The 26008-nt window shown below is 39.0% G+C and overlaps 2 protein-coding genes and 1 long non-coding RNA gene across 3 annotated transcripts in view; 1 reads left to right on the top strand and 2 right to left on the bottom strand.

Moving 5' to 3' along the window:
* Positions 1–439: 439 nt before the first annotated feature.
* LOC144082117 (solute carrier family 4 member 11-like) lies at positions 440–12450 on the bottom strand. The gene is made up of 20 exons (XM_077608980.1): positions 12223–12450; positions 10039–10089; positions 9693–9797; positions 9465–9508; positions 8726–8945; positions 8562–8643; positions 7891–8014; positions 7593–7802; positions 6502–6586; positions 6298–6423; positions 5899–6012; positions 5526–5658; positions 5285–5358; positions 4665–4938; positions 3774–3880; positions 3531–3696; positions 2946–3119; positions 1816–2011; positions 993–1162; positions 440–792 (listed from the first exon to the last, which is right to left on the bottom strand). The coding sequence occupies exons 1-20, from the start codon at positions 12257–12259 to the stop codon at positions 726–728; spliced, it is 2559 nt and encodes an 852-aa protein (XP_077465106.1). The 5' UTR covers positions 12260–12450; the 3' UTR covers positions 440–725.
* LOC144082122 (uncharacterized) lies at positions 9685–24656 on the top strand. Its single transcript, XR_013303149.1, has 3 exons — positions 9685–9832; positions 18444–18537; positions 24227–24656. It is a non-coding gene; the product is annotated as an uncharacterized LOC144082122 (long non-coding RNA).
* The window catches only part of gfra4b (GDNF family receptor alpha 4b), a 31041-nt gene continuing 27328 nt past the window's right edge, over positions 22296–26008 (bottom strand). Inside the window, exons 7-8 of the mRNA XM_077608982.1 lie at positions 24462–24628; positions 22296–23314 (exon numbers count right to left, since the gene is read on the bottom strand). Of these exons, the coding sequence (XP_077465108.1) occupies positions 23177–23314; positions 24462–24628 (305 nt within the window). The 3' untranslated portion in view covers positions 22296–23176. The remainder of the gene's footprint in view (positions 23315–24461; positions 24629–26008) is intronic.

The following is a 26008-nucleotide window of genomic DNA, read 5'->3' as shown; positions in this document are numbered from 1 at the left end:
TACATTAGGCTTGAAACTCTGCATTTCCTGAAATTCCAAAATGAACTTAACATCGACACTTGGAGTAGAACATTGTCATAACAAAATTTTGGTTCCTTTATTAAACACGGATGCCTTTTCTAAACTATATATCAAAACCTTTTTTTAGAGGTTAAATTGTTTCCCCAGAAAATTGGGTAAACGAGTTAACAAATGACAATGCAGCATCTGCAAGTATTTCAATTCATTGAATGTAGCATTAGATGCTAAACTTGCGCCTGTTGTTGTGGGCGTTTTTTTTGTCATTCTCTTGTGGGGTCTGCAATGGTCTACCCGAATACTACGAACTGTTAGTATTACACTGTCATCTACTGGAAGCGCTTGTCATGACACTACCGGTTAGTGTTTCATCTCCAGAAAATGAATCCCAAAAAGACAACAGTAAAATTCCCAGGAAAACTTTTAGTTTTAGACAATTCTTCGGTTTAATGCACACACTGCAAATGCCTCTGTACTTAATTACATTCTTGAATTGGAACAGGAAATTACAATTTTGAGCTTCATTTCAAGATAAACAAACTCATTTATCCTACCCAAACTTAGTAGGATAATTTGTATTGTACAAGTGATGTTGAAATAAAAATATCAAAGCAAAAAAACAAATGTCTAAAAGCACGAACGAGTACAAAATACAAATCAAAACTCCACTTATTTTCATTTCATTTCTTTTTAAATGACCTCTTGCTCTACATGTACTGCGAGTCCATAATATCCAGATATTTGGAGTCAATAATTCTCGGGAGAAAGCTGGTCCTGAAGCAAAAAAAAACAGAGAAATATTGTTATGTTTATTATTCATCATTTATATCCATGTGAGGAAAAAACGGTTTAAAGAAAAAGATAAACAGCATTCATACTTTGACCAAACATTGCATTCTATGTTCAACAATGATTCTTTTTGACAGCGACGTCAATGTATATGGGACAGAAATGAGTTTTTTCTCCATCCTCACCTGACGGGGACGAGCAAGATCATCAGGAGGGGGAAAACCATCTTCATGTAGGGCAGAGGATACATGCCGAAGGCACACAAGACGATGAGCTGGATCATCTGCAGGCCCGTAAAGTAGTGCACGATTCTCTGGGGCACTCGGCGGATGTAGTGGTTGGGTGGATAGGCCATCTAGATCGACAAAAGTACCCAAAAAAGGTGACAAACTTTTTCATGATAGGATGACAAAACAGTCATTTCACTTTGCCCTAAACATTTCAGGTCTCAAAAAGCCGCAATGGTGGGAAACAACAGTCATGTTTGTTGACTTGTAAACTTGGGGCCATCACATCTAGCACTTCTACAATGATGTTTATCCATCTGAGTGAGAAATTACCCAAATACTAGCCAAACAGGACTTGTAAAGTTGCATTCAAGACTACAGAGCCTCATATTCTGAGCCGCTTATCTTCACAGGGGGTGCTGGAGCCTATCCCAGCTTACTTTGAGGTGAGGGACACCCTGAATTGGTAGCTAGCCAATTGCAGGGCACGAGGAGACAAAGGCCAACCAATCATATCTAGGATTCGAAAATTTAAGTGCTCAACCAGCCTACCTTGCATGTTTTTGGACTGTGGGAACCCAGAGAAAACCCACGCAAGGCCGGGAGGAATATGCAAACTGAACACAGGAGGATCTACCTGGGATTGAACCTAGGTCCCCAGAACCTTGAGGCCGACGCGCTAACCACTAGGTCACCGGACCTTCAGATTTAGCTCAATTTACCACAATCGGTCGGAATGACAAATGACCAAAACGCGATTCGAAACGTCTGTTCGGTGCACCTGCTCCTTCAGCAAGAGGGCCATGCGGTCCACCATCTGGTTGCCGTCCAATGACGTGGCGGCGATGTAGAGGAAGAGCCCGTAGAGAACGGGTTTGGGAATCCACTGAAGAGGAATGGGCAGCATGAAGGCCGACAGACCGATCAGGATGTTGGCGACCAGCGAGGTCAGACGCGTCTCCTTAACGCTGACGATGCTGTTACGGATTTAGACCACAAACACAGACAAAGTCCTTCAGGTGCTCATTATCAACAACCGAGGTCATCGATGCAATTTGTTCCCAAAACATGGCGAAAATGTATCTGGTTCAAGGTTTCGTGAATCTTATCTTTTTTGTTCGTTAGACTTCCCGTCTAAATATTTTGGCGTACAACATGCATTTTTGAAGTCGTATGCAAAACAGCATGTTTTGCTGTTAGCACTTTGAAAAAAATGTACAATGCTTACTTATATATAAGGTACTCTATATGTACACTGTCTTTATTGTATTCTTATATCAGCGGCGGTCCATGGATTTCCTAGCAACGCCTTCAGCGAATCAATCCAACCCTCAAAAACTATTTTATGACTATAAAACCTCTACTGCAGGTACAGCTTGCAACACATAAAATAATCATCAATAATAACCTCATACAATTGAAATATTATTTAGGAATATGGCCATATTTTACTCACCAAAAATCCTTTTTACCTGTACACAATATCCATCCTCCTTTTCTAGTCTGTGATTCAGATATTTCTTAGGCCAGCAGAGAAGGCCTTGAAGGCCCTGACGGCACACCACTGTCATATATATATATATATATATATATATATATATATATATATATATATATATATATATATATATATATATATATAAACTGCTTTAAAAGCAGATGTTTTTTGTAATTCGTCACATTTCCCCTCATATCGTCATTTGTTGGGCTTTTGGGAAGAAAATAATTTCAAAATGCAATTTTTTTCACACCAGATGCAAGAGTTTGACATCCATTTTACCCATTTTTTTGTCAATAGTGGCTAAAAGGAAGGCTGTTCTCCACCCGTGACATAACTGGTCAGAGGTAAGTGTTGTTTACGATCTTGGTGTATGTTGTGCGTTGTGTTTTCGGGCTAGGACTTGGACTCACGTGGTGTAGACGTGGCCATTTTCCACGTGTTGCTCCATTTTGGCAAGCTGACGGGCGTGCAAGGAGGAATGCGGGAAGGCGGCGTGCATCCACGGCAAGCCCAGGCAGGACATGAGGATGTTGATGAGACCCGTCAGAACTAAGTCCCAATGGAATGCTGTTCCTTTCAGTAGCCTGCCAACAGAAAAAAACCCATTGTAAAACCTGTAAAGTGAACTTGCTCCTAAATATCTTAAAAACGTGGATTGAAAATATGATTTATGTTAAAGTGGCACTAAAGTTTCACCTCTTTTTCCATTCTTTTCACTTTGATGGCCATTTTAGGAGATTAACAGCACAATTTGAGTTCCAAGCATTACGAATGTCATTTTTCTTAAGATGCTTTATTTTATATTCTAATGAACTCGAACTTTAATTTGAATACTCTTAGCTCTGATTGGCTGTAGTTGGTAGATGTGGCCAATTTCAAAACTTGCAAACATGATCGCAATAATATATTTTTTTTTTAAATGTAAAAACTATACCCATTCTAAACTATTGGGAAAGAACTTTAGTGCCCCTTTAAGCAAAATGTCCATCTCGCACTTGTGTTCCGGCACGTGGGTGAGCGAAATGACGATGTTCTGGTCGATGAAGATGAGCAGGGCGAGGAGGAAGCCCAGGCCAACGGCGCTCAGGGCGTTCAGGCCCGATAGCTTGTCGAAGGGAGGATAGTTGAAGACGGGCCCGTTGTGGACGCTGAACACGGGGACTGTCGGGTGGTTGGAAGCCGTTACGTTACGTGGGGGGGCCACGTGGTAAAACCAAAAACCAAAAAGGAGCACTCACGTCGTATGTTGACAAAGAGGTAGGAACCGATGAAGGAGAATACCAGAACGGAGATGGGCAGGGCGCAGTCAGACACCACTTCTCGGACTTTGCCGTTCATGTACGGGCTGAAAAGATGGGAGACGTGATGAAATAATCTATTTTGATATCTTAATATGCTTTTTAGATTTTCTGTGGAGGCACGGTCATCGGGTGGTTAGTAGGTCACAGTTCTGGGGGTGAATTCGCAAACGGTGTGGAGCGAGGGTGTCAAACTCTGGTCGCATTAACTCGATTTCATGTGGGTCAGACCATTTTAGATATAATATTTAGATAGTTTAAAAAAAATCGGATCAATAGCCTTAAATATTCAATTAAATCTCATTCTACTTTTTAAAATCTCACTATACTGACAATAAAAACATTCAATTCAATTTTTAGAGATCTAAAACGTTAATTTGAGCTCTTTTTTTCTTAGGGAATTTTTTTGTTTTAATCATTTGTTTTCCATTTCAAAAGGAAACAAGTATTTTTTAATGGTGTTCATTAAGAAAGTGGAAAACAGAAAATATTTATTTTGATTTATTTTTAGATTTTACAAAATGCCTTTTGAACTAAAAACACCAAAAGAAAAAAATGGATTAATAAATTGCAATTATTGATTTAAAAAGGCGAAAAATCAGGAAATATAATGAACATCAATAATCTTCATTTGAATTTCATCCTAAAACAAAAAGTCGGCACTCATGATTTACTTTCTCGGGGCGCTACTTTGACACCCGCGATGTGGAGTTTGCATGTTCTGCCCGTGGCTGTGTGGGTTTTCTCCAGGTACTCTGGTTTCCTCCCACTTCCCCAAAAAAAGCATGCTAGGTTGCAAATAAGCCTGTTGTGTTGTTTTGAGTGGTTTACCTTCTTTTGACAAGGTAGAGTGCGTAACCTAGCCACAAAGTGCCCAGCATGAGGAACAGGCACAAAATGGGGATCTCCCGAGAGCAATTGACCAGCGTCTGGGGAAGGAAGACCAAGGCGTTTCCCTCGCCGTGATCCGTCGCCATTGGATCGCTTTGATTGGGGTGAGCTGACGTCAGATTTTTCATCTTTTCCAGAACCTCGCTGACCTGGTGAAGCACCAGAGTGCTGTTGGAGCTCGCCAGCGTAGGCCCGTGGAAGAAGTGTTGGAAGACTAAAAAAAAAAGATGGAAGTGATCATTGGTTCAACATAGGACCAATGTCTTTTATTCTAACAACTTTTCCATTTCTCTCCTGTTTTGCATGTTTGGAAGGAGGAGGATGTCACGAATAAAAAGAAAAAGGTAAGATTAGAATTTTGAAAAATGTCAATGGAGAAACTCGATTTTATTGCATTTTAATGTGAGTTTGCTTCATTGGTCATTGTAAAGAGAAATTAAAATGAAACTTCATTTAATGCTGACATACTTGACCTTAGTATAATGAGCATTTCAGACATTTACTTGATTTATTTCTATACCAAATCTATCTCAAAGAGAAGACATATTTCAGAGACTCACTTTTTATCGTTCCTTTGATTGCGTCGCCAACAAACGCGATGGAGATGAACAATGCGATGACTTCCTCGGTGGAGCTAGAAGAGGGAGATATGTTCTTGCTAGGTACGCAGACGTAACGGTATCATTGATTGTAATGAAATGTTACAGCGTGAAAGATGCCCAATGAAGGAGAGGACATTTGTTCGATAGAAAAATCTGTCGGGAAGGCGAGTCGAGAAATTAATTGGTGTTGAAAATTCACCGTTTGAAGAGCTTCATCAGCAGGCTGACGTTGAATAAACCTCCTAGGATGAGGAACAAACTGTTCCACAAGCCGATGCAGGCGTAGAAGCTGTCAAAGTCCAAGTCGTAGTCGTCACAGATGCCTCGGATCACTAGATAAAAAACAGCCGTTTAAAAAATATTTATTTTTTGGGTTCAATAGAAGTCACATGGCTTGGCTTCAGTCAGACTTACAGTAAGACTTCAGTTTTAGGACTACCCACTTGCTTGACTAAGACTAATAAACAACTCAACCTAATAAACGGAATCTGTTGACATTATTCAGCATTTGTTTCTGACATATTTACGTTTCCGTCCATGTTTCAGTGGAGAACATTGCTCGGAGTACGCACCACTGATGAAGATCGCCAGGGGTGCCGTGGTCAGCGGAATGACGAGTGGAGAACCGGCAAACAGGGAGTAGATCACACCTCCGATGCTTTGGCCCACTATGGTCTTCTGAACATCTGGGGAAGTTTTTGTAGGCGTTCTTAACATTAGAATTTTTTTTTTTTATCCCAACATTGGATTTAAAATGTTCCTTTTTATTAACGTACTGATGTGATTAATGTAACTACTCTCTAGTCTTTGATTTGAACGAGCTTTGTCAAAAATACTACCAACTGAAGAGGAAAAAAATGATAAAATATCATTTAAAAGACGAATTTTAATGTCCGTGCAGATTTTCTGCAACATGTAAACATGACGTGGGCTTACTTTATTTGCTGTTTGTTCTTTTAAGAAGTCCTTACCGATCTCGCCTCTTGTGCTTTCATCGTTGAGAGAGCCGAAAGCGATGGCCGGCAGCAATATTGCGATGTAAAGGAAAATAGCGGTGGTGGTGTACTTGAGCAGAGAGCGCTCCTTTCCTGTAATACCTTGAGGCGGAGAAAGTACAAAGTCAAATCACCTCGACAGAAGCGTCTTTGGAGCACAAGTGAAAGAAAGTTAGTTACCATCGGTGAAGTCGGAAGGGTAAAGGGGAAGGCGCCGTCGCAGGTCGTCGTAAACACCTTTGCCAGCTTTGAAGAAATCTTTAAACTGAGAGGAAAAAATGTCAATCATGTTTGCGTGTTGTATGCGCAAAAGTGGAAGAAAGACGGGATATGTTACACTAGAAAAAAAACACAAACACCTGAATTGCAATAATACTGTTAAATATGCAGAATGCCACCTTAGTTTACAAAATTTTCCATCACAAAGCTCCTCCACTGCAAGATTTTGTAAAAAAAAAATCCAACACGTTAACAAGGGCTGGCTCTAGAGGTGACTGTGTAGTTCCCTTCGAAAAGAGTGCAACCAAGACATATCTAACCTCGTCGATGGCTATAAAATCAATGCAAAGACTAATTTAGTTTTTTGTAGTTCTGGAGGAAAATACCTTTTTAAACGTTAAAAGAGAATTAAGCTTATGAATGTGTCAGTAAAGGTCATGAAGTAATACAAACCTGAAGATTTATGTTATGAAGCAAGCATGTCAGGATTATGACGTGGATTACATGGTGGAACGACGCTGTTTTTCATGTTACCAAATATGAATTTTCGCCATGGGGAACTGTTATGGTGTTATGGTATAAATTCTAGTGCCTTGTCATTACACGCTTCTGCACTCATTCTGCTTCCTGACGAATTTGGCAGTCATTTTCATCCGCCCATCTGCCTCTCTATTCCCAGGCCGAATAATCGATTTTAAAATCAGGGTAATCACATCATTCGGCACTTCATTTTCACGACGTGTCATTCTTGACTGGAGCGCTAACGAGGACATGGCATTTTGAGCATGACTCTAAAGACAAAAGATTAGCCTTTGGCTATAGTCTTGCATATTTACATGTGGATGTTCTTTTATATTATTTTTGGCAAAGGACATTTGGAGACCACAAGAGAACAGGGTAACCAGTCAACTGAACCGAAAGGGGTTTCTTGTTGGGTCCTTTGACCAACGCTTGGCGGCGATTGGTTGGTTTTAGCCTCTGGGATAGTGGGTAAACATCAGATTTTGAGAAGGACCAGTAAAGGATCGGTCCTCACAGTATCTCCCCCTCACCTTAAGTGGTTTGCCTCTCCTTGGATCGGAGTCATCCGCCTGGTCTACTTCCACCTTCTCTTTGACTGCAGAAAGTTGCTGACGTTGACAGACAAGCTCAAGTTTGAACTCCTCCTTGGTCTTGGTTCCCAGAAGCCTCTGTCGGAAGGAAATGTCCGAGAACATGGTGGCGAATGTTCGGGCCACTTCGATGGCCGACTTGGTGCTTTTCTGGAACATACAAAAGTTTTGATTCTCTGTAGATGATCTCCCATGGACACTTCCCAGGAACAATCTGGAATATAGTCTACTTTCCCACCGTTCTGGGTGGGGCCAGTATGAGGATGATGTAGCGCGCCTCGCAGCAGTTGGCTCCCCAGTTTTGCGGCCTCTCTAGACGTGCGATGCAGACGTGGCCTCTCGGCATGTTACTCACATTGCACCTAAACAATAATGTCAATGACGGATCACTTTTTTTGTACCTGACAGTATAAAGACACAAAATAATGACAAAAAAATTCCAGTCTGCTACATCCAAAGTTGTCACGTAAATATAGTCAACCCGTGCAAAAAACGATGGCATTAAATATACTAAAAAATTGACTGGTGTTGGACAGTCCTGTAGTTGTGCAGTTTCAAGTCTTAAACATGTCTACAGGTAGTTTGAGTTTAAAACCAACCACTAAAAGTTGTTTGCATTTGCTGCAATTTCTTTGCAATTTCTCTCCTAGTGTATTTTTTGCCCAAAACTGTTTTCAATGCCTTCACTTCAAAATCAATTTTGCACTTGTGGCGCTTTCCCAAACTATGAATGTGCGTACACCACATTTACAGCAGTTATTGACGCTATGGGCAATCTGTTGAGACATCCTAGCAAATCTCCCTGCCCCATTCTGTTATTATTATTACATTTTTTGACGGAGAAACACACACTGGGGGATAAAAACGAGCTATAACTGCTATAAGGCAAGGTCACAGACTTGAACTCACAGAATGCAAAGCCACGACTGCTGGTAATGAATTCCCGTGGCCGTCACAGTCACTCCCTGAAGGGTTTCCGACAGTAGGTGAACTGTTGATATACAAACAAAAAACATTCCAATATAAATAAATATGTTGCAAAATCAACCACATGTAATTGTTCAAGCTCTTACCATCCATCTCCTCCCCCCCGCCATCTGTGAACAGCGAGTCTACGACCTGGTTCACGTCATAGTTGGCGTGGCCATCGTCTACGACGCTACCCAGCATTTGCCTCAGGACACCGTCCAGAGTGGACCCCCCTTCGTCCAGGAGGATGCTCGCCTCGGCTAGGAAGGCGTCCACGTTTCGGTGGGCGCGGACCTCCTCACAAAAGTCCATCGGCTTCACGTACTACGAGAGATAATCTGAGGGACTCAGCTCAGGTGACTTAACTCTTTGGCTAAAACTTCTCCAAGAGTGGAGAGACTTTTGTCCCGTTTGCCTGTTTGTGTCATGTTTTGTTGGGGTTTCGTGGCTGGGTGTGTCTTTTCCTTGTGTGATTGTATGAGTTCGTTATTGTCATCAATCTCTGTCTGTGTATTTAAAGCCCATGTTTGTATGCATTGGCATGGAAGTGTTTTCTGCGTCTCCTCATTTTTGTCCTCCCAGGTAAGTCGTATTATTGTTCATTTTTGCCCGGTTTTATTGTTTGTAATGTATTTTTGTAGTTATATTTTTAAATTAAAATCTGATCATGATGGTATAGCCAGAGAATGATTCCAAGAAAACATATCTTGACTCATAGTTTGTATTTTAAATTCAGTTTTTGTGACAGCATTCATTTTAGTGGTTCAAATCCTCAATGAATGCTTTTTGCAATTTGTTTTGGAAATAATAATGTTTGCTGGTGGAATAGGTGCTAATTTTTACCTTTCTTGTTGTATTTAAAAGGCTGATTCTTGGAGCTTCCGCTTCTATGATAACAGAAAAAGGACAACACAATATTAAAAAAAGCAGCATGGATGTTTTGGAGTGGAGGTATGTACATATATTTTATCCTTATGATGTTGACTAACCTAAAGACATTATTGTAGTAAATGAGGATTTTGGAATTCCTATAGTGATACTGAAAAATAATTCTTTTGATAGCACACCTACCCGAAATGCTGATTTGGCTGTCGTCGTCATAGACGGAGTCCTTGTGACGGATGCTGGAGTTATTCTCATCATTCTCATCATTCTCTTCTTTGCCATCCTGCAGCTCTGCAGACACATTGAGTTGGTCAGCTACTTTTAAGGTAATGTGGCACAACAATGAATCATTTGCACAAAGACAAAATAATCATATTTTTGTCAAGTGGACATAAATGAACTAACTAGGGCCTTCAGGTTTAATATTAAGCAAAAAAATAAGGGTGGTTACAGTTAACTATGAGGATAATATTTTTTCCAGGTCTGTGGTTCAAACCCAGATAACAATAATAGCATAAATAATCATACAAACCCATTTCCTGGAACACATATCCATTTTTAGGGCTCCCGGTGTGTCCAGCCTCTGCAAAATATAAAACATTATTTATCAAGGTTTATTGTACTGCGTATTTTTTGTATTTAAAGTTTGACCAAACGGTTTCATTGATTAAAAACATTCATTAATTTTAATTATTATCATTATTTTTACAAATTGAAGCAATTAGTACTAAATTACTGGCTAAATACACTATACATAAATAAAATCGAACAAATTATTGATTTACATTCAGTTACATTTACCGTATTAGTGTTTTTTTATTTCTTTTTCTTAATTGATTGGTTTTGTTTTAACGTCCGTGTGTAAAACACGTTGCATTAACTTGCGTCAATAATTTTGCCTTGACCGTGAAGACAACATATGCTGTTGAGCAAACATGAAAATCAGCGAGCTGTCTAGAAAAGCAAACCATTTTGAAGCTGATAAAAGAAAAAAAAAAGAAAATAGGTCGGTACTTTCAGTGCTTTTGCACCAATATTGGTTTATCAAATACAACATATTATAGTCCTTGGAAAAAAAAAGTGGTAGTGCTTACAGTCCGCCACAGTTTTGTTTTTCTAACTGGCATTTCAACAAAATCAGATAAAGATGGAGGTGTTGCAACAAAATCAGATAAAGATGGAGGTATTGCCAAGTAAAAAAGACATTTTCCGATCTCCCTTACAATGAAAACCAGTGAGCAGCTGTGCCCGGTGTTTTCATAAGCAGTTGTCTTGTTTCTATAAAGACAATCTATTTGGCTTTGAGGTATCCTGAGCCAGACTCAGTCTTGAAAACAAGACATTCTCAAGGACTCTTTCCACTCTCACAGCTTGTGTAGCACAACATTTGTACCTTGTAAGTGGCATGTGAGACCTTTTGAATGTTCTGCCGTGAAGGAAAAAGATCAACTTGGCATTTCTGAATACCGTTCATAGTTCACGAGGACAGATTATGTTAAAAGCGGCTTCAAAGATAGCATCATCGTGTTCCCAGTCACGAGCTGCTACTCTTGAACTGCAGGTTGTTTAGGAATTTATGGCCTACTATTCGCTAAAAAAAAGTCGTTTTCAATATGTGACCCTAAGTTTATTGCATAATAGGCTGGCTAATTACCCATACCACCTCGCTGAGCGACTATCGGGATTCGCCAAATATATCTGAAAAGTTTATAGTGTGGGAACAATAATACAAACATGAAATGGGTGGTGGGTGGGGCTTAAGTCACAATTTCAGATTATTTCACTGGCCAAAAGAGAGCAGTGGCTACTTTTAGGAGTTAAAAAATAGTACATAAAAGGCCAAATAATAAGAAATAGACGACATAAAAAGACAGTCACCCTATTGCGGCAGGTCTGGGAACGTATTAACCACAATAAACGAGGGATTACCGTAAAAGGGGCTAGTAAACGTGCCTCTTCTTGAAATGAAATTAATAGGGAATATCTTTGGCTGGCGTAATGCTAAGACAAATACCTGAAGGGTTCACTCAGTGCCAACTGTGGGGAATGTTGCTTTGATTTTTTTAGGGGATGTCTTTGAGCAATTGCAAACAGAAAATCAGTCAGCCCGGCGATCGCAACGGAAAGCATGTTTGCATTTCAAGTCTCCATGTACGTGTAGTCCAGAAGTGGAATATAAAGCAAATAACAGGAAGGAAAGCCTCACAGCTCAGTCCACTTCAACAACTCCAAGTATTGCTTTTTAAAACCACCTGATGTTTGCTCACAGTGGATGTGCTCAGTGGAGCGACGATCATCTCAGCCCTAAATTCGCAGTAAGTACATCTTTTGTAACACATGATATTTCAACTACTGCATAGTATCAAATGGAAACCAAAACTATGCCAGATTTAACACGGGACATGTTTCTTCTTGCTAATCTTCTTAATCTGGGACCTCAGTTTGCGCTTTAACCCATTTGTGGGACCAAAATTCGCTCGAAAATCTCACACAAATGAGGCTGCCTAACATAAACCTTTTTAATACATGGTGCTAACTTTTGACAGGTTGTCTGCTTAACATACGAGAACACTTTAAACAGGAAACAATGAATACAACTCAAGTCAAAACCAAGTGAAATTGTGCTAAATCAGTTGACACAAACAAAAGTCACCACTCCATGTGATATTACACATGAGAGACGTACAAAATAGATATATTTTTGTATTTAACTTACCGGTCGGGACAAAATGAAGAACTTTTTTGCCCTCCATTTTTTCCCCTGGGGCTCAGGTGAGAGGCTCCCGAGAGGTCAAGCCATCCCTTTTATCTTTGCCCTGATTTGTCCTACTCTCTCTTTCATTCTCTCCCTCTCCTTGCCACACGTGGTGGTCCTAAGACCTTCACCAAATAGCACATGGTCGTCTAAAAGAGGAAGTGGCTAGCTGAAGTGCCGGGGTGGAAGCCTTCTTTCTTTTTTTTTCCCTCTTCCGCCTCTGAGCTGACTCGTGTTACAAATCATACTAACATGGCCATAACATTAGGAACACCTTCCTAACATTTAACCTCAGAATTCTGCCTTTAAATGAGATAATATCAACCATTTAGATTAAAATTTGGATTGTGTTTAAAGGCGTGTCGTGCTAGGCTTTTCAATGACAGAATATTTTTATTGAATTCAGTTGAATTGAATGCTTTTATCATCCTTATTCGAGTATAATTTGCTAGGTGTAGTATATATCAAGTATAGGTATAATTTAGTCAGTCTGTCAATTGGTTTTCTTTGCTAGTACAACAGGAAAAGTATTCTTTAAATTACAGTTAGAGTTTTTAATTGTTCCATAAGTGACATTTCCAACTAAAGCAATTCTAATTGATTTGATCTGTGATCCCGTTGGGGATTATGTTGGCGGTAATAAAAAAATAAGTTTAATTTTTTAAAACGGCACTGTTTTAGTGACATGTTTTAACCAAAAAAGTCTTTGTGGTCGTGATCCTGTATTAAATTGCATCTGCTGCCCCAGTTATTCACTTCTTAAATCATCCAATCATCGGGTTCAGAAGACTAAAATGATCTCTCATAGGAGTTGAATTTGGTGGAAATTTGTTTAAAGGACATTTTCACTCCACTGAAAGTTGTGTGTTAAAAAAAAGAAAAGAAAAAAAGGCGTATTAGGGCTAAACTTAAAAAAATATTCGCTACAAGATTACAGTTTTGTAGAAATAGAAACAAGGTTGCAAAAAATACCAGATTTTCAAGATTAACAAGTGGTGACAAAACGGCATTCTTAGCAGTGCATTTTTAACAAACTAAACAAAAAATACCCAGCATATTAAGTATCTTTGTGACTAATTTGGAATAATAAACATCCAAACACAAAGTAAGAAACGAGTCAACCAGTAATGTGCATTAAACAACATCACAAGATGATTATATACATTGAATTGTAGTTCATAATTCCAACATAGTCATTAATTATGTGGCTTGAACTGACTCATAATGTTTAATTTCAAATATATTTTTCTGAATGACTTTTTACTCTATAAACCTCGATGTAAAATGATAAATAATAAGAATAATAATGCTTTTGGGCATTATAGTTAGACCCCAAAGACCATCAGTATAATTATAAATGGCTTATATTATGATTTCAATGGAAGTGTTCCTTTGGAAAAATTAAACACTGGTGTAAAATTATATATAGAGCATATTTTTAGATCATGCAAGCACCAAAGTTATCCAATTAACTAATTATGGCTCTGATTTCTTTTCCCCTCTGGCGTAATGTTTTTTTTTTGGACTTTCATCATCAGCTGTGCTGGTCAAACAGTGACCACGAACACTGAGTGATGAAAATGCTGCATTAATAAACTAATCTTCTGTGCAAGGGCAAACTTTTTCGCGTTTTATGGTACAGTAACTTATTAATCGGCTCTAAGGAACAATGGGAGGGGCCAAACTGCAGGGAAAAAACTAAGAATGCACACAGGATATTTTTACTGCAATTTTTAATCTATGACAGTTGCTTGGAAATGCATTTTTTTGTCATAAAGTGCACCATTCTATTAAAAAAATAATAGTCATCCGATTATTATATACAGTATTTATTTTATTCTGACTGGTTTTCGGATTTAAAACGTTTTTTAACGCTAGTTAGCCAAAAAAAAGGCTAATTCAGCCTGGGGTAGATCAATTCTGTAAATCTCGAGAGAAAATTGAGAATAATAGTAAGACTAGTTTTATAAGTAGACATTGGATGACATATAAATGCTACTGAATGAACCTGTTGATAATATTCTACCCACTGAGACCTAGAAATGTACAACAGGGTTATTTTCTCTTTTTTTCCTCCATCAAACATTAAAGGAATAGAAGAAAAAAAATTGAAAAGTGAAACAATTTCAATATATTTTGCAGCAAGGACAGCAAATTGCTATGAAAGACAACATTCACATTTTAGCCAGTCAAATGCAAGTATTTCATATAATTTGCTAGTTTATTGGAAAAGCAGCTGCAATTTCGCGTGCAATATTGTTTACATTTCAATTTTTTATTTGTATAATCACATATACACTGATTAAGTTTAAAAAAAAATGGCATGAAAGGAGAATACTTCTATTTGCTGCTCATAAAGTCATGTCGTGTATAATTGTTTCATACATGAATTTTACTCAGAAAATAAAACGTAAATTAAAATAGACAATGATGATAATTTTGGCTGAATGAAAAAGATGGAAATACATAATTTGGAGTATTTTAAAGGCAGCTTGTGTTTTTTTACAACCATTTTAGGTCATTCTACACATTAGCAATATAACGGAAATAGATTATTCATCAATGCATACAATATAAATCATTCTTACTTTTTTTATGGACACTTTTTTAAATCATTTTTTTTTCTGATATGATAGTAAATGAGCTTTCTGGAGTTTTTCCATGTGGCAATTTCAGGTGCAAATAAGTTATTATTATATATGTTTGCAGCAATTTGAAAACTGAAAAGAATTCCACACGTAAATGAAATAATAGGATGGTTTTGTCTTACCTTGGGTAAAACGGTTAAGCGTTATTTTTGAATTGTGGTCGGACTCCTTTTTCATCTTTAGCATGCGAAGTTGCCCTGAAATCCGCAATTTATTTTAGATTTAAGCGCAAAAGGAGACAAAAAAAGTGTAGCAGAGTTGTGCTTTTAGAATGTGATCTCCACAGGTAGATGCGAGCTGCTCACCACCAATGAGTAACACCTTTATGTGCTCTCGGCCAATCAGACGGAGGCAGGAGGCAATAAGGAAGCTTTGAATAAAAGTGGGAGATGGGGGAGGAAAGTGTGAGGACACAGCTAACTCTTGATGGGCCTCTTTTCACATTTTAACGTTACTTGATGACTATGTTAAACTCTGAAAGTGTTCTACATGCATCAAGTCAGATTTTAATTTTCCTACCTTGAAATAACCACACATGGGAAATCTTGTTGCAGAAATCACGATTCTCATTAGCGTTTTAATATCATTGCAATGATGCAAAATTGCTCAGTGTATAAAAAGTACGTTTATAACCGTTTTAAATGAAGAAAACTTTTCTGATCGTGAATCCAATGAAATTTATGTTTACGATATTTCTTTGGAAAATCGGCACAGTGGTAAGAAGCCATTTTTCAGCGTTATATTAACGCTAGTTTAGAAGCAATTCCCAATTACTGGGATACTCTCCACATGAATTGTTAGAAATCATCAACCCTTCCATGTGATTGGTCACCTATTGTCAGCTCTCCGAGACAGACGGAATTATAATTAGCGTTGCAAATGTTTGCCCTGCACTGACCCCAAAGCAGTCACTCCATAATAGCTCAATTCTCAAGTCAAATCCAATTGGACTTCACGCTGTATGCTTCTGCGTTAGCGCTCATCAAGTTTCTCGCCATAAATTTGAACGTTCATAGAGAGATAAAAGTTCTATCCTCCATTTACTATTTAAAACAATGTATTCAAATGCATATAAGCACCATAATTTCACCTCATATGCCAATAACAGATTACAAACAACTATAAACTTGGCCTATTCAAATCAAAAAACCTACATTAAAGCATTATTTTTTTTATTTTAGGTGTTAATAAGTGTTAGTATGTTTATTTATTTATTTTTTTGTACTTGGGTTTATTGTCAGGTGCAGTATTTAACAAAAAGGTTGAGTCATAAAACTCACCTAATTCCAAAAATGAAGGAATTAGTGTCTCAGTTTTTTAGTTTTAATACAATTTGAGTTCAAAGTAGTTTGTGTCAATACAACTTATTTTAGTCAGGATTTTTTGGGGATTTTTCACTTCTAGTTTTGCTCATTTGGTTCAATTTTGCACATTTTAATCTGACTTTATTCAACTGAAAGTAAATTGAGAAAGGTCATATTGCATTTTCTCCAATATTTTTACCTAAAAATATAAAAGTAAGTTGGCACGATGGTTTGATCCGTCATGTGGAAATGAAGGCAATCTATCGCGTAAAGCTTTTATGAAGAGCCAACACGCGCTTTGGTCAGTTAATCAACAACAATTAGGTAATGAATCACCCATCATGACGCTGGACTCTGCTGGACGTTTGTGTTCTGTCTGCAAGAATTCAATGCGGCAGACCATAATAGTCAAACTTTTAGAGGTGCAAAGGGGTCAGGATAATGACACTGATTGGTGACCTATTTTCTGCTTGAGCAGCCAGCTCGCACTAATGAGGTAATGCGGATCGTGGCGAGAGAGGAACGCAAATGTCACTTCAACGGCAGCAAAAATCAATCAGGAGCAATTTTAAAAATCACTTATTTTTAATATTTTGCCTGAGGCGTAAAAATAGACGAAGAATTTGTGTAAAAGACATTTTTCTTCAGTCACGCGCTTTGTTTTCATTTAAATTTAGGCGAGCTGATGACTATTTGTGGCAGGGTGAATAGATGGATGATTTGAATGATTGATTGACATGTCATATTTGTAGTGGTGTATGAAGAGCAGTGTTTCAATAAAGTGTGCTTGCGGTATAGTTTTTGCTTGTTTATCTTCTGAAACTGATGATGAATTGCTGTCATTTTATCACGGTTGCAAGACAATCTGCCTTGAAATCAATTTTCAATCTATTTTAGTTTCTTCTGTTGACTTGTCTCTGCTAATAATCTTTTTTTTTTGTATCTGTGGCTTAGTGGCCCATTTGTTGAAATGACTTTTTTTTTTATTTGTGATTGCAAGTGTTAGTGGATAAGAGTTTGTTTCTTTATGAAGTTTGCGGGATAATTTCCCTCTCCAAAGCAAAACACAACCAATCAGCAAAATTAAAAAAAAACACATAAAGGTCGAAGGGGTCACACAAATTTTAATATAACTTAGGCATGAAAAATCGTGGAAATTGAATTCCTTTTTAAACAACCAGGATGCTCCTTAATGCCAGAATCTGAAAGAAATGAATGGTGTTATTAATAATAACCAGTATAATCAGTTGCATGATTGTATGTATTTGACCTCATGAATAGACCAAGCTACTACTTTGTAATTCTTAAGAAATGTACTGCAGATCAAGAGCAATAGGAGGCAGTATTACCAAAGAGAATCCAACAATCACTGCTTTTCCATCCACTTAATGAGAGAACATATGGTAACACTTTATTTGTATGCCTATTACAATTACATCATAAAACTACCATAATAATGACAAAACACCTGCCACCAATATGAAGGAATACTTGACTGCTACCATTACATGTCCTAACCCACAGAAATTTCAAACAATATCAACGATGCATCAAATCATTACACTTAATGACTATCTTCATGAGGGGTTTATATGGTGCTTATATTAGTAATGACCGATATTGCTAAAAAAAATAGACTGCTAAACTGAATACAATTTACAGTAAAATTTGGAATATTCTATTCATTCTCTTAACCGCAGCTGAAAAGCACGATAGTACTGAAAACGATACATTCTGACACTCCAAAAATAATCGTCCAAATAATCGTCCAAAAATAATCGTCCAAAAATAATCGTCCCAAAAAATCGTCCGAAAATAATCGTCCGAAAATAATCGTCCGAAAATAATCGTCTGAAAATAATCGTCCGAAAATAATCGTCCAAAAATAATCGACCGAAAATAATCATCCAAAAATGACCTTGCCCGGATGTGACTTTTAAAATTAATGTTTAATTTATGTTTTTACTGAATCACGTACTTTGTGGAGTAGCACCAATAATTTTAATAAAGGCTTTTGATTTGATTTTGAATGATTTGATACTAAGTATGGTATCGGGACATCACTAATATAGCATATAATTTCCTATATATTAGTACTTGTATTTATTTTTTTAATGTTTACTCTTTGCTAACAGTAGGAATTTATCTGTGAAGGCCTTTGTGATTTTTCTTTTTTTCCATTTTTTATTTATTACTGACCAACCCTTTTGACCACTGATTTATTTTTCAGTTGCCGCAAGGAACTTTCCTTCTCATGAGGGCAGACCTTTGAAAATAGGTTGAAGAAAACCACCTGGTCCAAGTTAAAGAAAGGTCACTCCTAGGTAAAGTAAAACAAACAAAAAAAATGGCGTGCCCATCCATCACCCTCCATCGCACCCCTTGCACGTCGCAATGTTTACGATGTCCGGATCTGTCTAACGTGAGCTTAATTCCCACCGACGCCGTCTGAAATAAGGCATATTTTCCCCCACGAAGCCGTCGATCCGTTTTCGGAGTGGACGGCGGTTTTACAGCGTTTGTACGCCGTCGTCAAAGTGTCGACAGACTCCCGGTGAATTACTGTAGCAGAGAGTCATTGCAAAAAGTGCCTCTAGAGGAGGTGAACTTGGACACAAAATTGCCTCCACAGGGAGAATTTCATGCGCCGACCAATCTAGTGAGGTCCCGCGAGGCTCCGGTTTGGGTCTGCGGGGGTTCCGGGCCAGTGACTGATTTCCTGTCATGGCTGTCCAGCTGCTCGCCCAGCGTGAAAGCGTGTTGCGCTCTGCAGATGTTTGCAGCTGCCTACAGAACTCGTTAGCTTCGTTTTGGAGACGTACGCCTGGATGAAAGCGTACACCTGCAAAATGAAAACACGTGGATGCCCTCGTTCGTTCGTACATGCGTAACCAGAGACGTAATACCTTCTTCTTTTCCTCCACACGAAGGAAAACTGCAAATCCAGTTGAGGAAAAAGCTGATTTGATCTATAGAAGAAATTGGTAAATGCTTTAAAACAGGGGTAGGGAACCTATGGCTCGGGAGCCACGTGTGGCTCTTTTGATAGGTGCATATGGCTCTCCGCCAACCTGTGATGTAAAATATGGAAATTGCTGGTAATAGAGCTAAGTCCCGAACGCACCAATAGGAAGCGTCATGTTGACACTACTTCTAGTGCCACTTTTTTAATCTATTTTTTTTCTACACTCTTCTTCATGCATACTCACATTGATACTCATTGATTAGCGACAGCGTAACAATGTTGTCAAGAGAGTTCTGAGACTTTTTGTACTTTAAAAGCGGCGAAATGACTAAAAAGTGCACACATTTTTATGTATGTTTTCTTTTAAATTCTAAGTATGGCTCTCAATTAATAATATTTGAACATTTGAATTGTTCAAGGCTCACCCTGTCAAAAAGGTTCCCGACCCCTGCTTTAAAACATGGTCAAATGTTACCATTTTGTCGGTTTTTGCTTCTTCAGTATTGAACCACACTGGGAAGTAGGGCTGGAGATTCGAACCTTGAACCACAGAACTGCGAGGCAGGTGTGCCGACCACATTATTGTCTTTTTCTACAGAAACATTACAGAACTAGCATTTTGCTTTTTTTCCATTCAATTTAGGTGACCGTTGATGTGTGGGTGTGTGGGTGTTTATGTTTGTGTGTGTGGAGGTGTGTGTGGCTGTGTGTTTGTGTCTTTGTGTGTAAGTGTTGTTTGCATCTCACAACAGAAGTGTGTGTATGTGTGTGTACAAGCCCTCGTGTTTTAATTCATAATTTTTTTAAGATTAATTTTGTCTCTGCTGATACTGTCATTGGAATCCAACATACAAATAGGCTGAAAAGCATAGGCTTTTACATTTGAACAAAGTTTTATCATAACAACAACAAATTATTCAAGAAAAATCAATAATACAAATTTTGAAGGCTGACCAGCATCATAGGACCAATTTGGTTTGACATTGGAGCTTCCACTATGTTGTGTTTATGAAAGAGATTTGCGCCGACAAACGTGTGCACACGCTTCACGCACATGAATTCTCGGAGATCCAAACACACAAATGCGAACATCTCGACGCATCTGGAGGTGGAAATCAGGAAGGAACAGCTTGTCAAAGATTGAAAGGCAGACCGTTCTATAAATATTCACGTTTGCATAGCCTACATACAACAACACAATGTTGAGGAGGAAGAGGATTAGAAAAGCCAGGCTCCAGTGTTGTGCTCAATTTTACCAGGTCTGGGCACTGGCACAAAAACAAGGACTGACTAGAGAAATAAAAAAATAAAATAAAAAAATAAAAATAAATAAAAGGCTACAGTTTATTCCCAAAACTCCCAAGTGGCACATTAAAACTTTTCAGCCTATAAAATACTCAGGTTCTCAGTGTCAAAGTAGCTAAAGGGGCTTTAAAAAAATAAAATAAGAATAATAAATGACTATATCAAAGTCTATCCATTGTAGGACTGATGAAAATATATTTGATTGACTTTGATTACTTCATTTTTTGGCCTCGTCGATACTTTTTCACAAAAGTTTTGATGAGGTTTCCTTGTTTTGTTTCCAAAGCCGCCAATTTTGTCTTAATTTAGCACTTTAAGTGAGGTTTGTTTGTATACGCTACGCAATTTGTGTTTCGGCAAAGACGTCGGGAGGAGGAGCCAAACCGAGACGTCGTTAATCACACCTTTATAACAATTAACAAGCAGATCAATTTCAATTATTTCGACCACCTTCAAACGACGTGGCGAAAAGAAATGGCAGGATAGCGGCGGCGCCGGGTTGAAATGGCGCACCGTAAAATGATCTGGTGGTAAATAACACGGGGCTTCAACACCCCCGGAGCAACTTTTGATTGTTCTTATTGATCGGGCTTGGATTCAGAGCCTTTGCGCTAATAGGAATGGCATTGCAAGGAGGAAAGAGGGTGAAAGTGGTGAATTGATCCCATCCTTCTTGTTGTTTTTAATGCATGAAAACAATATATATTGTGGGAATGCATGTAAAGGGGAAAGAAGCGCTCATATTTCAGACGTTTCCGTCCAAATGGAGGGGTCGCTCTCGTGTTCTACCCGTGACTGCGTGGGTTTCCTCCCACGGCCCAAAAATATGTGAAGCAGGATGACTGATGACTCCAAATGGTCTATTAGTGCGAGTGTGTGCATGAATGATTGTTTGTCTATATGTGCCCTACGATTGGCTGTCAACCAATTGCCCCTGTAAGCCTATAAGGCTTTTTACCTTCATTTTTTTGGAAGTTTTAATGACGTCACCAGATTGTATAGAGCAGGGGTGTCAGACTCGGGTTGGTTCGCGGGCCGCGTTAACGTCAACTCCATTTCATGTGGGCCGGACCATTTTAGATATAATATTTGGTACCCGGACGTTTGGTACCCGGACGTTTGGTCAACGGACGTTTGGTCAACGGACAGTTTTCTCTCTCTCTCTCATGATTATAATTTTGAGAGCGAGAGATTATCTGGTTGATCGCTTTCAACAGTAAACTCTCTCTCTCATGATTATAATTTTGAGAGCGAGCGAATCCTGGCGACCAAACGTCCGTTCGACGAAACGTCCGTCGACCAAACGTCCGTCAACCAAACGTCCGGTCACGATAATATTTAGATTTTTTTAAATAAATGGATTAAAAGAACTGGATTAAAAGCCCTGAATATTCAGTTTTTTGTAGATCTAAAACAATGTTTATTTGAGCTTTTTTTAATATATTTTTTAGATTTTACAAAAGGATTTTTGAACTAAAAACACAGAAAAAATGGATAAAAAATGACAATTATTGATTTAAAAGGGGGGAAATCAGGAAATGTAATATACATCTATACTCTTCATTTGAATTTGATCCTAAAACAGAAAGTCGGCACTCATCATTTACTTTCCCGGGCCACACAAAATGATGCGGCGGGGCAGATTTGGCCCCCGGGCCGCCACTTTGACACCTGTGATTTAATGTTTGCTTTAAAAACCAAAAATCCGACATCTCCACCCATGAATGAACTCACTTGATCTTATTTTCTGCCTTCTGTTTGTCTTCTGATGTTCCAATGGCTCCAAAATTTTCTTTAAAGAGGAACACAAAATTGAGCAATAGAGAAGCTTCTTTATTGGCAGAAATGATTTTTTTTCCAGAACAAAAAAATACTTGGATCGAAGCATTTCACATCTTTTAAATCTCACTTGATGTATTTATGATGGCCAAGCAAAGTAAGTGGAATTCTTCTCTTTGATGGCTCCTGCTGGGCTCACTTACACAATGAGGACGAGAAGGTTATTACACTCACAATGACTTTTTTTATAGAGCAGCCGCAAAGAAGTCTGAGGCAATTGTCTTTGGGAAAATGGCCCATAATCCCTCTTTTAAAAGCAAGGGCATGTTTAATACTGTAGCTCTCCAGCTAACAAAAAAAGTAAGAGTTTGACAAACGACGCCGAAGAGCACGATTGTGGCGTCCGGCCTTTTTACTTATGCGCTCTTTTCCGGACGCCGCTGCAGGACACCGAAGAATCAGGGCCTCTGTCCACCACGTCGGAGTAAAATGTCGCCCTATTGTCTCTCCGGGATGTCCCCCCCGACCCCCCTTTTTCCCCGGTATTGATTAGAAATAATGGTCATCTCGCAGTCACTTGAGGAGAGCGCCGTTAAAGGACTCTTCAAAGAGCGACTTTTATTTCTATCTTCAAGTTCATCCCATACAGTATGTTTTTATATGTATATATAGACATTGGTGGATAGCTAGCGGAGCGATTAAACAGTCTGTTGCTCACTTTTTGCCACATCTCCATCATAGCAACAGCTACTGTATATGTACAAGTGTACACGTCGATGACCTCCGTCGAAGATCCGACGACGGCAAAATAGAAACGGAACTGCTGTACAAGAAACGTAGGAGGAGGGAGTAGCTGCACCGTCCGCGAACTGCCTCCGGTCCACTGGGTGGCGGGAGAGGGAGCGCATTTGTGCTCAGTGTCCACGATTCAACAAGTGGAACAACAAAAGGCTGATGGCCGCTGAAGGCAGGAAGCCGTGCGGGGAGGCTGCGTTTGGGAGGCTTTTGGATGATAGGGTGACTTGGCCCAACAGGAGTTCTTTTTCCATGGCCTAAAAGTGGGAGGGACAAAGGCAGACAACGCTCTAGAAAAGTTATGATAAGGGTGATCCTACTTTGCGATTTTTCAATTATCGCGGCCATGTCTGGTGTACATTAACCGCGATATTCGAGGGATTACTGTATTGATTAGTAATGTTTTTTTGTATGAAATGCCATTAATAACCATTGTTATTTTGTTATGAGGGAACTCCAGTTGAAAAAAAAAGTTGTATTTTTCTTTTTTTTTTTTACACTTTTTTTTAAAGATAAATCAAACAATATTATCATTTTCGTGTTTTAAAAATGATATTGCCACACTGAATAAATCTCCCCCTTCTATTTATCATATAAAGCATGGGTGTCAGACTCGGGTTGGTTCGCGGGCCGCTTTAACGTCAACTTGATTTCACGTGGGCCGGACCATTGTAGATATGATATTTAGATTTTTTTTAATAAATGGATTAAAAGAACTGGATTAAAAGCCCTGAATATTCCGTTTTTTATAGATCTAAAACAATGTTTATTTTAGTTTTTTTTATATATATATTTTTAGATTTTACAAAATGATTTTTGAACTAAAAACACGGAAAATAAATGATTAAAAAATCACAATGATTGATTTAAAAGGGGGAAAATCAGGAAATTTAATATACATCTATACTCTTCATTTTAATTTGATCCTAAAACAGAAAGTTGGCACTCATGATTTACTTTGTCGGGCCGCACAAAATAATGCGGCGGGCCAAATTCGGCCCCGGGCCGCCACTTTGACACCTGTGCTCTAGAATATTCAAAATGTCAGTTAAAGTTGTTGATTTTTTAAATAAAACATTGATTTTCACTACTTTGCATGGATTACAAAGACATTCATTCATTTTGTAGTGTCCAATCTGACTAATATGCATGTTTTTGGAATGTGGCAGGACAACGGAGTACCCGGAGAAAACCCACACGGGCCCGGCGAGAACATGCAAACTCTACGCAGGTGGACCGACCTGGATTTGAACCCAGGACCCCAGAGCTGCGAGGCCGACACCCTAACCACTCAACCTGCTGAACCGCCTATATACAATATTCTATTATAAGTCCTGAAATACTAGAGATTTCTTGCTCTAATAGGACAATAGCAACCACCCCAAAAAAGTAAGAGCCACACACCTGAGTGGGTATTTTTGTATCGAAAATGTTCCGCCTGGTTACGGTATTTTCCAGTGAGGATGCGCTGCTCCCGTTTTCTCTGCGGCGGTGGGCGGGGCTTGGGGTGTTGGAGCGCCCCGCCGTTGGCTCATGGTCGGATTCGCTTCCGAACGTTTTGAGGGCATTTCCTAATACAAAAGAGACACAAACATGAGTTAAAACTTCAGCCACATCATTCTAAAAGTCTAATCAAAAAGGGAAATCTTACTACCAGTATTCTCATTTGATCTAATTTCATTTCCTTAAGGTTTTACATAGAGTACTTTTGTTTAACTTTGTACCCGCGTCAGGTTAACATATCACTGAAAGCATTGTTCACACAAATTAGCGGTTAAAAACAAAGAAAATTAATGATGCTTGGTCTGGCTGCAGTGAAATATCAACAATGAAGAAATCCTTATCCAACTAAAAGATTAGTCACTGAAAAAGATGCCATCTCTGAAATAAATTCATCTTAAATACCACTTAGACAAGCTCCTTGAAATGAACGTCACGTTCATTCCTCTAAAAACGTTTCGTCGTCCGTTCCAAATATTTCATATCTACTCGGTTGGCCTGGTGGCTTTTCCTCGGGAAAAGAGGCATCTATTTGAGGCAGGCAATTATTTATCTTAACGGGATGTTGCACCCGTCATCTTAGCGGGTCGAAAGTGTTTAACGTTTGAAATAACTAATATTCACGAGAGCGTGGCCTTAGTTTGGACTCGGCTGGCCGCGGATCAACGGAATACGCAAAAAAGCATCAGTATTCTCGGCCAGGCGCCGCGGTGCACCTGCATCTCCACATCGGCCTCATTAACTCATAGAACCTTCTGACATGGCCAAACAACTCAGAGACTCTCTGTGTATCTTTTCTAGGCAGCAGGCCCGAGAGAGCTGCTCTCGTTTGCCACGGTGAGCTCGGCGTGCCTTGCCGCTCATTTGCGAGTGCAAATGGCCAAGTGTGAATTGAACCTGACTCCAGGAAAAAGCAGCACACAATTCATGCCACGCTCTCACGTTTATTCTCGCGGCTTCGCCTGGCAAAGGCTCCAAAATGCACAAATCCTCGCCGCCTGTTAATTAGTGTGAACGGATACTGCAAATAAATTGTACATAAATTTACACTTGTTCATTTTGTGGAGAACCGTTCGCTACGCCGGGTTTGCCCCGTTCTGACATTGTCACGGGTGGAATAATATATGTTGTGCATTTATCTGTCTCACTGACTCGTGGCTCTCGAGCCGCATGCGGCTCTCGGCCGAAATAAATACGGATCTTTGCTTCTAATCATATTTTGCATATACTTTGGGTCTTTGCCTCGCTTCTTATTTTTATCCTTTCAATTGCTTTATCCTCAGTAGAGTTGGGGGGTGCTGGAGCCCAGCTGATTTCGGGCATGTGGAGGGGGACATCCTGAATTGGTCGCCAGCCAATCGTAGAGCACGAGGAGACAAACAACCATTTATGCTCACACTCGTACCTAGGGGCAATTTGGAGTGTCCAATCAGTCTTTGGAATGTTGGAGG

Source organism: Stigmatopora argus, chromosome 9, assembly GCF_051989625.1.
Source record: "Stigmatopora argus isolate UIUO_Sarg chromosome 9, RoL_Sarg_1.0, whole genome shotgun sequence".
Lineage (NCBI taxonomy): Eukaryota > Metazoa > Chordata > Actinopteri > Syngnathiformes > Syngnathidae > Stigmatopora > Stigmatopora argus.
The sequence above is the reverse complement of the archived record's forward strand: the minus strand, read 5'-3'. Positions and strand labels throughout refer to the sequence as shown.

Coding starts and splice junctions, on each gene's coding strand:
- LOC144082117 (XM_077608980.1), bottom strand. CDS start 12,259: ATGGAGGGCAAAAAAGTTCTTCATTTTGTCCCGACCG. Junction 10,090..12,222: donor TCTTCATTTTGTCCCGACCG/GTAAGTTAAATA, acceptor TATATTTTGCAG/AGGCTGGACACACCGGGAGC. Junction 7,803..7,890: donor TACTGGCCCCACCCAGAACG/GTGGGAAAGTAG, acceptor TGTATGTTCCAG/AAAAGCACCAAGTCGGCCAT.